Here is a 12,052-nt window from a genome sequence, read left to right on the forward strand (position 1 = left end):
TTCGCATCGCCGGCATCGGATAGTACTTTTTGGCATGACACCTGTCATGTGCATCTATCGCCAAAATGAGTTTCGTAGCCAGCTGTACGACTCACGAGATCTTACTTCCGTACTTGCATCATTCTAATCAAATTGGAAGTGATGCTGCATCGTTCTTACCATTTCGATGCGAGATGCACGTTGTAAACTGGTTTACCAAAAGATGGTTTTCTCCCGATCCTCACCGTATATAGACGTGTAAATTCCCTAACGTGGCGCACTTCCAAACCCGACTTTCCTCGTGTAGTGTTGCCAAACCTCTTTCTTGACAAACCTCAAATTCATGCAGTAAAATACTAGTACTTTTATCTTATTAATGCTTGCTATTTAACCTCTGTGAACAATTTCGGTTTCATAAAATTTAATCCGAAATTAAAAAATGGTGGCGTCCGGAAATTTGGCACAAATTGGCGGAGTGTTTCCTAACGTGGTGCACTTGAATAAATCTCGGAAAATTCCAAATCAACATTTAATAATTTCTGTAAACTTGATAAATTTTGATAAATAATTATTATCTCTACTTACATACCCAGCCAGATGTTTGTCAGAAAATTATTTTCTTATTTTTCGGGGCATTTTTAAAGGGTTCACTTTGCACTTGAAAATAAAATCGGAAAATCACGCCAAAATAAATTTTCTTCTGACTTTGTTACGGGTAAGTAAACTCGCGATTTATGAACAGGAGTGTTTAGAACTTGATGAAATTTCACTTTCTGTGAAATTTCAGTTAAAACCTTTGCTCTAGGTAGGCGCTACAGGCGAAAAATCAAAGTGCGCCACGTTGGGGGCCGCGCCACGTTAGGGTACAACAACAATAATAATACGTCTCCTGCACTCCGAACGCCGTGCACCATTTCGGTCCCTTAATTCACTCATACTTTTTTAGCCTCGAAATGATACCCAACGCAACGGTGGTTCCGGGGGGGGGGGGAGCAACGGGGGCCGTTGACCTTATTCACGAGTCGGCCATATTGAAAGTTAGGTAAAATCTTAATTTTTGGAACTTGCGAAGAGAAATTAAGTTAATTTATAACAAATTCCAGTCTGCTTTAATGAATAATCTAACATTTTTAAACATTCCATAATGTTTAAAGCCATATTTAAAGAAAAAAATGACAGTAAAGTAAGGCTGCATTGTGCCTGCATAATGATAGTCAGGCTTCCGTCTTGGCAAATCTACAACTGGACAGCTTGTAAACCTCACTCAGTACATTGAGGACGGCAGCTTAAAAAGAAAACAAGATCCGCACCGGCACTGTCTTTGTTGACCTTACAGCTACTTGTGACACTGTTAACCATTGCCGACTCCTTCATAAGATCCTGGATATGACGGCAGACCTGACCCGTACCTAGTTTGGTGTTCTACTAAAGAACCGTTGTTTCTCTGTGTAATTCAATGGCAAGAAGAGTAAAGTTCGTCTTCAATGGTCTCCCCCAAGGGAATTGCAAAACTTGTCGGTGGATTGGGCAAAGGAGTAGGATTACTTTCTTGGCTACCTTGCCAGATTGGCAAATAAAATGGCGCCCCATCGAAGACCAAAAGGTGCATTGAGGAGAATTGCTGGTATGAGGCCTATAATGGAGGAAGACCATTGCACACACATCAACTGATGACATCATAAGACACACATCAATTGAACATTGGCAAGCAAATTTTATTGAAAGACCTTCAAAATGCACTTACATGTAGTCCAAATACGAAGCTTGTTTTGGTCGGTCACGATAATAACCGAGATTTGACACCTTCAGGGACCTTCATGAAATATTAAGGTATTAAACGCACCTAACGATTGGCCATATCGTATGACAGCATTGACACTCAAGACAGTATACTTCAGGGTTAGGATTTGTATTTTTCATTGTGATGGCGTAGGCCTACTAAAAGATGTACTGTATGTATTTTTCAACAAATGTTTTCCCCAGGCAAAATTGCAACTTGTATGTTTTAATTTGAAGGGGGGATCGGGAAAACTACTCCTTTTGTTCTATGTTGGGCGTTTGCAACCCCAATTCGCCCTTCGAGAAGACTGGTTCCCAGATAAATCAGCTTAACGTGCGAGAACTGTTTTATTGTCGCGCCGCAAATAACTCGAAATTTGTAAATCAATTATTCAATAGCTAAGCACAAACAGGCCACTCTTTGTTTATTCGATGTCTCATTCAAAGCTGTGTGAGTAACAATTTTTATTACTAGGAAAAAAAACAATATTATTCAAAAGAAACTAGTTGTTGACTACTTGAAAAATACCAAATTATTGTTAAAAAAATATTATTCGGGTTAAACTCCAAAATAAGACGGACAGTGGGTCTACATCTGTAACACGCACGGATCGAGTCAACAGATGTTTGGGAAACTAATTCATTTCTCCCAATCACTCCAGGTGCCATTGTGATACTTGGGATTAGCCCTGGGGTCCAAAGGCGGGAAAAACGCTGGCATCGAACCCTCGTAGTAGTACTGCAGCCTCTGCATCAACCGCTGCACGACGTCTGGACGTTGGGAAGACATGTCGTAGTATTCGTTGGGATCTGCCGTGATGTTAAACAACCAAACCATCTTATCAGGTGGGTCGTGTGGGGTGGGTGGAGTTATCCCAGAGCCAGGAGGGGGAATCCAGCTGCTGTTACCTAAGGTCAGAGGTCAAACCAAAACAGAAATGTCATTTACATCGACCACTCGTGACTCCAAAGTAACGACAAACATTGGACATCTCTTGTCTGATTTATACCTGGCGATCCCGTGATCAGCTTCCAGTCGCCCGATCGTATCGCCGCCCGAATTGTCTCATTAAACACCTTCGCACGAATCACAGGCATCGAGTGTGTGGTGGGCGGGGCATACAGCGGATCGATATTGTGCAGGAGTTCCTCACGAGGCGACGGATCACCACGGCTGTAATTGGCGGAAGAAAAAGTAATGCTGTGATTACTGTGAAGATTGGCTTTTTGTGTGCGTGTTTACGGCACTCCATGCTGCTTAGAAAGGATGCTGATATAAATACATGAAGAAGTAAAATTTATACCGCAGTATAATTTTAAAACAATTGTTTAGTTCTTTTCGATGACTTTGAGAAAGCCAACTTAGGCTTTCTTCTCAGAATTGTGTTTGGAAATTCAAATAAACTTCCGATTCACATACTTTTGTCAAGTGATGATGCTCGGAATATCTTGAATTTATATTTTTCATCAACTCACTACAGTTGCGTTGTTAAACCGTAATTGGTTCACTTGAACAAAAGTCAAAAAGTAACAAGATTTTTTTTCAATACCTTATGGTATTCCACATGTTATATCCGTCCAGTTTGGTGCCGTTCAAACTCCCTCCAGCCAGGCCCGCAACCAGCGTGGGAAACCAATCGCTGACATGTATGAGTTCCCTGTTGATGGTACCTTGTACCTTGGCTGGTAGGAGGGGACTATGCACGAACCCTATGCCGTGCATACCGCCTTCCCACAAACTCCCTTTCCACCCACGCAGGGGCCAGTTGTTGCCGCCTTGATAAATTTGTCCCCCATTATCTGAATTTGGTTTGAAAGGTTGAGGAAAAACATGGACAAAAACATAAAATCCACAATCTTCAATGTTAAACAGAGAACGTAAGGAGAACCTGAGTGAATTTCTTAGAACACTATATATTCAGAGTAAAGAACATGAGTTCGGGGTAGGGCATTCCAGAGTCGCACATATAATCCGAAGATTTGAAATATAGTACATGAACAATTAGACGTAAGAAAAAGGAACGACTTCATTGGAGGATTGACTGTTGAAGTGGTTCAGAACGAATCCAGAGCGCGTCTTGATTTCGAACGCCGCATGCAGGCTCTAGACAATGCAAACTTAATGCATTAAGTTTGCCTGTCTGGAACCAAAATCTATTTGGGTGGAACTGAGTCGCTCGCAGTACTATTTGGTTCGGCGAAACTCTAGAACGCCCGTCTGAAAAGGGTGTTAATACTCTGTACTATTGTGGTTGTGTCATCGCCAAGTCCTGAAGGTCCCAACAAGTCCATTTCAAGTCCATCATGCACACATTCACAGGTAGTCCAGTCTCAATTCAGGTCACAACCTATTCAAATGTGACTAAGGAATTCCTGTTCTCCTGTCATTCCATCTTCAGACTGGACTTGTGAAAGGATTATACTCGTGATAGACTCATTTTATTTATTTAAGCTCGAAGGTTTGAAGAAACCTGTAGAGAAGAGACAATGAAAAGAAATTGCAGTTTTAGAGGTGGGAGGAAAACCACCGAGGAATATTCTGCGTAAAACCCACGGAATCAGATAGGGACTGAAAACCCAATCCACATGTGGTCCGGGCAGGAATCGAACCCAGGCCATAGCGGTGGAAGGCGAAGAAAGTAACCACTGCGCCAACCTGACCCCCTGATTGACTCGACTACACACTGTATTGTAGCACTATACACACCCGTTGAGAAGATGAGCACCGTATCTTTCCACAGTCCCAGCTGGTCCATCGTCTGTGTGATGTTGCCGATCCCTTCATCCATACACGCTACCATCCCGGCATAGATCCGCCTCTTTTCGTCTTTAATGTGCAAATACGGTTGCAAGTACCGCTCCGGCACTTCCAGCGGATCGTGGACAGCTTGAAACGGAAGATACAGGAACAAAGGCTGCAGAGGAACCGAAGAATGTTGTTGGTTCTTGTAATCGAATCCGAGTTATACGCCAGAATAAAATTATATATTAACGGTGGATTTTGTAATTCTGGATGAGGACCACGTTTGCACATTGTCTTCTGATCCCCACATTTATAGCATAATAATATAAGGTGACGGGACCTAAATATGGATATTATTAAGTTTCTTGTACTGCCGTTCGAATTTATGATAGGCCTATCGAAACAAATTAAAACAGCTTCGAGTTTTACCGATGGGCACTGTGTGGCACTGTGCACTCACACTGATAGAGGACCCTCATTACTGCAGATGACCAAACTCCCGTTTTTCAAAAAAGGAGAAGTAACTTCATTCAAAGTTACTTTATTTCGTCAAAGGTTACCACACTCCAACGGTTACCTGACTGGAATTCTGACCGCGTAGTATATCCTGCGCCCGTTGGGTAAATAGGTGAGTTGAATACACGCCGTTGTAGTTCCAAGCGGGTTCTTCTTGGTCTCTTAAATCGAGTCCTCCCATTCGTTTGTGCGTGTAGTAGTCCTCACTACCGAGCAAATATCCTAAGAAGATAAAGTGGTCCCAAACAGACATTGATAAATAATTATCTCGAGTAAATTTGTTTCGATTGCGAGTATTACAAGACGCACTGTTTGTGGTATTTTTGGTACGAGAATACATCGCTGGGCGTAAATCTTGGGTTACAACTTGATACATCTTTAACTCTCCCTAAGTATTTCTCCGAGACCTCTCCACGGTAAGTAGCATTATGTATATGTGAGTGATGCAAATAACGGAGAATGCACCCATATCAGTCCAAGGGTTTCGTGAAATCTTCCGATGGCGAACCGAAAGGCTTTGGGGTACTTTATACGTTTACACGCACATCCTAAGGTTATATACGTACGGATATGTGCAATATGTTTATACGTGCAACCATATAGACATCCTTGTGATTTCAAAACGTGTCTAACCCTCACTGTAATGACGGGCCAACTGAACAAAAGACCGTAATGTGACATGATAATTAATTGGTCGCTGTAAAAAAACAACTGATCGACAATAATGGATGGAGACAAGTTTTAATATGGATCGAGTTGGCTCTGTAACACGATTTCTTGGAGTTGAGCATGAATAGGAATAGTGGCTCAAGAATTCCTGATGGAATCCGGTTTAGAGAAAAACATATCATCTCTTATTAGCGGGTACTTTAGGGCGTATCTCTTCAAACTCCAATATTGTTTTAGGACAAGGCAATGCATGTCTCATTTCACGATACCGTGCTTTCTTATGGAGTTTCACCATCATCATCATCATCATCATCATCATCATCACCTACCGAAGTATGTGTCGAACCCGCGGCGGGTGGGCCAGCACGCCTTCTTGTACAGCCCCAGGTGCCATTTGCCCACAATGTGGGTCGCGTACCCTGACTCCTTGAGTTTCTGGGCCAGAGTGACGTCATCGAGGGGAAGGCAGCTGGGCATTTCAGGGTAGATGACTTCATGTTGCAGGCCAGTGTGAATCTGATGGGGGGGGGGGGGGGGGGTTGACGATATAACTTTTTTTTAAAGAAGGAAACCTCATTATCTTTTTTTGTAATATAGGCGGGCGCGGACATCCAGGAGCTTCTTTCATTGCCTTGTCTAGTTCCCAGACCTATTTACTTAAAACTCAATTAACGGTTCTGGAATCTGAAGTGTGGAATGGTAACTCTTGCAACGGATGAAAACTGGTGAGCAAATGAATAGACGTTTTCTCCGGCTGCCGTATTCCCGCCCAAGCCTGCAACGTGTTCAAAATATTCCTTTTAATGAATGCGTCTGAATAATGAAATTAATGTCGCCATGGTTTTTGAATTCAGGTTTAATAGACCTTTCTACGCTTGGTTGTCAACTACACATTTAGCCAACCACGGGTTGCAAAACTATGGAAGGTCGAACACTGCAAAAATGAAGAAGAATTATTACAGATAACCAAAATATTATTTGACTGTTGGAAATACAACATTGTCAACAAAGGTATACAAAATAATTCCTACACATGCCTTTTTTACTATGTATTGAGGGCGTTATGAACACTTTTTTGAAAAATATGTTGCCAACCACGGCTTGAATTTATGCGCTTGCGGCAGCCCATAAAATGGAGCCAATGTTTGCAAACAAAAGAAAGGTCTACTGACGTATGACGTTATTTAAAGTGTCTTCAACGGTCCTGATTTCAATAACAGTCTCGCATTTTACACAAACCTGTTCATAAAATTAGGTTAGGCCTAGTAGGGGTCCTATGCCATTTTACTTGTTTGAGTAGTTGGTTGGTTCGTCGGATGATATATCCATTAACAGCTGTTTTGTTTTGAGATACTTTTGCATGACATGATTAGTGTGTTAACAAATAATTGGAATTAGCACTATTTTGACTGTTTTGGGGTTTTTGTTAATGAATTGTTTTGGGGGTTTATCTTTGTACAAACATATGGGTCTTGATTCATCCATTATTGGATGACCCACAATGATTTTACACTATACTTTTAATCGGTACATAAGGATGTAAAATAAATGTATCAAGTGACGTAAAACACATTTAACACATACATCTTGGATATCTGAACTTGATCGCACCCTCGTTCCAAGCCTGACGCCAAGCTTACCTGATATTTGCCGCTCATCAGCTGGCTACGAGTCGGCGTGCAGATGGGCTGAACGTAGTAGTTCTCTAGTCTGACGCCCCCGGCGGCCAACCGGTTCAGGTTGGGTGTCTCGATCTCGGAGCTATGGTAACCGATGTCATGGAAACCGTAATCATCGGCCAAGATGAAGAGGATGTTGGGTGGTTTGCAGTCGATGGGACCCGCGACGATCACAAGGAGCAGTAAAAGTGGGATCAAAATGTAGGAAGGACTTGGTCCGTATGGTCTCGACTGTCTGTCCATTGTCTCCTAAAAATGCTGGGAAACAACAGGATCTGTGAAAGAATTTAAGTAGCTTTCCCGGCAGATGGAACAAGGGAGAGGGTAGAGGTAGCATTTTTCCCGGCGACGTTTCGTACTTCCAAAAGTTGAAAGCGTCAGAACTTTACATACTGACCCCTTCCTGCACTCTTAAAAATGCCCAGTTTTACTGCAAGACCTCAAACAGTGCATAAACCACTTACTTAACCCCATAGGCAATTGGTTCACTATTAAATTGTGCAAACCCCAAATTACAGAGCGGATCGCAACAGATTTGTGATGCGTGGACAGCATACGTGCAGAATAAAATAATTTGCATAGGCCCAACCTTATGTTTCTATCATTGATTTTATTGATTGAAGAGGAGACTTCAATCTGGCAATGTAAACCAACCTAACCAACTGACTTTAAAGGAGGGAACGTTTGTTTTTTGTACATTTTGGTTGTTTGAAGCAACAAAATTGCTGAAATTGATCAAAAGGTGCATAGCAACTAACTTCAGCTCAACAATTTCAGCTCGGTGAATAGGCGTATATACATTTTGAGAAAATAGATAAAACGTATGCACAAAAATGTTGGGGTCACATTCGTTCATTCATTCATTCATTTCTATTATTTGTCTCAAATGTAGGACATTTTCAGCAATGTCGTACTCTTCTGCTATCTAGTGCATCCAAGTTACATAGGTTGAGCGCATCCAAGTAAGAAGTGTACTGATTCCCATGATGGTCCTACAAGCTCGTAAGATCTTCGGTTTGTTTTTTTGTTAAACTAGAATGCCATATCACATCTGCGTACTCAACCATAGGTCTGATATAACTGTTGTATAATCGGATTTCGTTGCTAATACGCACGTAAAATGTTCCGGCAGGCATTTTTCTTAAACCACCTTCAATGATTGTTTTTTCCCCGAATGATACAATTTCTGGCGCAATAATTTCACATGGTATTTAGTCAAATTATACCTGCAGTCTATTTCTATCCGACAATTTTGAGCAAGGATTTTCTCGTGCAATCGGGTAGGTGCGTTTCTGTTGGTAGACCTAATGGCAAACGTTCATACGTCACCTGCAGGTGTTATATTGGAGCATCACAATTGTCTTTATGACTTCTTTATAGTTTTCATCAAATTCCTATTGCTAGTCTTCCACAGGATTATGCCCTAATCAGACTGGAACCCTGAGCGCTGAAAAACGAGCCAAACGAAATCAGGACAAATTTACTCGCTCTTTGGCTAAAAAAAACAATTCGCAAAAAAAAATTCCTGAGGAAAAGACAAAGTCCACAAATAGGCACCAGCCAAGATTGAAGTCTCCATTCAATTTTCAAAGCAGACTTGTCTTCAATATTATGCACCCGAGAAGGAGAAGGAAGTCAAGTGATATCAACTTGAGTATCTAACCATGGTCCAACAGTGTTTGAAAAGATGACCACTTTATTAGTCTGGTGGCCGACTATGGAGAAATGTGTAGAAAATGTCAGATGTTTCTTTTGACATGGTTGATTGATGCAATACTGAAGGGTTGTTGACATGGGCTGGCCAGGATTTTTTCCAGAGGAGGGCAAAGCACATTCCCCCCCCCCAAAAAAAAATCCCTATAATTTTCAGCATTTTTTCGATTTATCATTTTTTTCGTGGGTGGGTAGGGACATTTGCCCCCCCCCCCCCACCCACCCCATTAAATTAACAACCATATGACTTCGCGCCTCTTCCCCCCCCTCTTTTTTCCCTCCTTTTTTTTTTGCTTGTCCTGGGGAGCCGGGGGGGGGGGGGGCAATCGCCCCCTTGCCCCCCCCCCTTGCGACGCCCATGGTTGTTGGACTGGTTGTTGGACTGGTTGTTCCAGGTACCAGTGATGTAGTGCCTTGATGCTGGGCCTTGGCCTTAAGGCTGCCTTAAGGCTGGATTTTAGGGCCTTGGCCTTGGCCTCAAGGCTTGAGGGCAAAAGCCTTGGCCTTGGCCTTGGCCTTGAGGGTTCAGGGCCTTGCAATTTTGAGTCAAGGCTCTTCAAGGCCCATAGAGTTTTGCATTTTCCAGATAAATCTGTTCGAAATTTTGCTGTTACCATTTTAATCGTATTACATGTACGATGGAGGAGGGAAGCACCATATAGATTTGTGTGTTAGGCACACTTCCACTTTTATAGCATCACATGTTGTTACCATTGTAGTAGATTTGCTGCAACAATATTCCGTACACTTGTGGGGCTAATGAGATGATCACTTTAATTGCATATAACTATGGAATAGATTTGATTGGTTGTATATGTCTCCCTGATAAGTGCTAAAGATTTGCATGTATCTGTTTTAGATAATGCTGATATTTCTGACCATGTTGGGCCAGCAAATAAAAATTTCCCAAATCAGTTTCTTGGATCCCCCTTTTGTTACACTTGGGAGAATTGTGTGTCAATATAGAAGTAAATCATTATTTTGTTTAGTTAAACCATATTGCAGACCTGAACTTATACGTTAATAGATACAGTGCAGTCATAAAACGGTGTAGGCCTATGCGAGCATGTTGATTGCAATTAAGAAATGTTGTTCTTCGTAACGAGCAATTCGTGATGATAAGGCCGGATCCAGGGGGGTCAAAAGGGGCCACGCCCCCCCCCCAAAAAAAAAAAACGAAACCATTTTTTTTTTATGTGACGTCGTAATAAAGGCAGGCAATGAGTACACCACCATCTTTTCCTAAATAAACATCGGTTAAAATGGTCAGAAATTGCCTCAAATCGCACCACAGAGCATCTCGAATCCAATTTTTTTTCGGGGCCCTTAAGCGGGCCCCGAAGCCCAAGCCGTAATCTTTTGACCCACTTTTTTTGGGGGGGGGGACCAACATTTCTTTGCCCCCCCCCCCCAATTGTGTTCTGGATCCGCCCTTGCGTGATGATGTGTCACTCATGTGACTATAATTAGTTCTATATCAGTGGTCATTTCATAAAACAGGGCCTTGGCCTTGGCCTTGGCCTTGAGGGTTAAGCCTTGGCCTTGGCCTCGAGGCTTGAGGGTCGAAGCCTTGGCCTTGGCCTTGGCCTTGAGGGTCAAAGCCTTGGCCTTGGCCTTGGCCTTGAGGGTCAAAGCCTTTGCTCCAACACTGCCAGGTACCAGTCCATTTTTTTGCATTGCATGTTTTTCAATACCTTAAGGTTTGGAATCTCTTTTATATACACAGTATTGAGAGTCCCAAATTTTTGGATTAAAGGCCCCGAATGTGATGGTCAAATCCCAATATCACTGCCTAACGAGCGAGAGGGAGAGTACATGTAGTTCTGGCCATCAGAAGTCAATCACACTGGCAACTCGAATGTAAGAATACAAGTAACATGGATTATTATATGGTTCAACTTCATTAAAAGACGCATCTTGATTGTTTCTTTTTTATGCTATACTTCATGCATATTAAATACTCAAAGCCAGCAGCCCATACGAATCTAGCGCATCAAAATTAGAGAACTGATATGTTATCACTGCTCAGTCTTTACATGAACTTCATGAAAAAAGACCAAATTTCAGATTGTATATGGTTAAAAAAAGATGGGATATCATATACTATGTTAAAAAGACGATTAAAGGTCGAAACTTTCTCATCGAAAGTCGAAACTATCACTTCGTCGGTCGACGCTGGGAGCCACGCCGCACTCAGGATGATCATTTGCACATTAATCTGAGCCTTGGATACCCAAGAAACCATTCGATCCATAAAACAACGATTTTCGTTGGCCATTTCTCTAATTTAGATTCGCTAGGGAATTGACCGTTTTACACATCGCCGCTACTTCCACAGTTTATCGATCAATGACGTCATCAACCATTTTCTCTGGCGCTGGTCAGATGAACGAGGGCTCTAACGTTTTATTCACAAACAAGCTTTGTACATGGAGGCACATGACCTCCATACTTCGTGTAAAATATGCGTGAAAACATATAGCTTGCATTTCTTATTCCTCCATAGTCTGACAAGGTTATCACTTACTGGAAGATTAACTCCAAGTGCTAGCCTATTTATTTCTTGATGGAGATATAGAGCCTGGACCTATCCCCACCACCAAACTGCAGTACCTTTCTTACGCGTACGCCCCGGGTATACGAGTCTCGTCGTGTGTACTGTTTACTATGTTTCAACACAGATCTACGATATTAGGATCTGTAGCGGTATATAGGACCGTATGAGCCCTATAACCGGTACCACAGAGCTAGCCAGCTACGTACTCTCCTTGCTGTATAGCCCCCCACACAAACAGAGCCACACGATCATCACTAACAAAACACTTACATGTTGTTCCATACACGGTACACAAACGTCCTCAGCTCACAAACACTGTCCTTGTTACCGCCACAGCACACTCTGTAAATATGAATATTATGAACTGCAACCTCTTCGTCACGTGCGTACTTCATTGTCGTTCAACGTTCACAATGC

At 42.2% G+C, this 12,052-nt stretch overlaps 1 protein-coding gene across 2 annotated transcripts; it reads right to left on the minus strand.

The window, feature by feature from the left end:
- Positions 1-2,043: 2,043 nt before the first annotated feature.
- Positions 2,044-12,021, minus strand: LOC119737195 (arylsulfatase B-like). 2 transcript variants are annotated; one of them, XM_038211374.1, is made up of 8 exons: positions 11,906-12,021; positions 7,327-7,623; positions 6,016-6,202; positions 5,079-5,239; positions 4,466-4,673; positions 3,309-3,558; positions 2,769-2,932; positions 2,044-2,667 (listed from the first exon to the last, which is right to left on the minus strand). In XM_038211374.1, the coding sequence occupies exons 2-8, from the start codon at positions 7,606-7,608 to the stop codon at positions 2,399-2,401; spliced, it is 1,521 nt and encodes a 506-aa protein (XP_038067302.1). In that variant the 5' UTR covers positions 7,609-7,623; positions 11,906-12,021; the 3' UTR covers positions 2,044-2,398. The 2 variants fall into 2 exon arrangements, with proteins under 2 accessions (XP_038067302.1, XP_038067301.1); XM_038211373.1 differs by having other exon boundaries at positions 7,327-7,614; positions 11,906-11,994.
- Positions 12,022-12,052: the final 31 nt, after the last annotated feature.

The sequence above is a fragment of the Patiria miniata genome, unplaced genomic scaffold (genome assembly GCF_015706575.1).
Source record: "Patiria miniata isolate m_02_andy unplaced genomic scaffold, ASM1570657v1 HiC_scaffold_3, whole genome shotgun sequence".
NCBI lineage: Eukaryota > Metazoa > Echinodermata > Asteroidea > Valvatida > Asterinidae > Patiria > Patiria miniata.

Excerpts from the sequence above, each read along its gene's own strand:
- LOC119737195 (XM_038211373.1), bottom strand. Across the intron at positions 6,203-7,326 it reads TGATGAGCGGCAAATATCAG|ATTCACACTGGCCTGCAACA; the intron begins GTAAGCTTGGCG and ends CCCCCCCATCAG. Across the intron at positions 2,933-3,308 it reads AACATGTGGAATACCATAAG|CCGTGGTGATCCGTCGCCTC; the intron begins GTATTGAAAAAA and ends CGCCAATTACAG.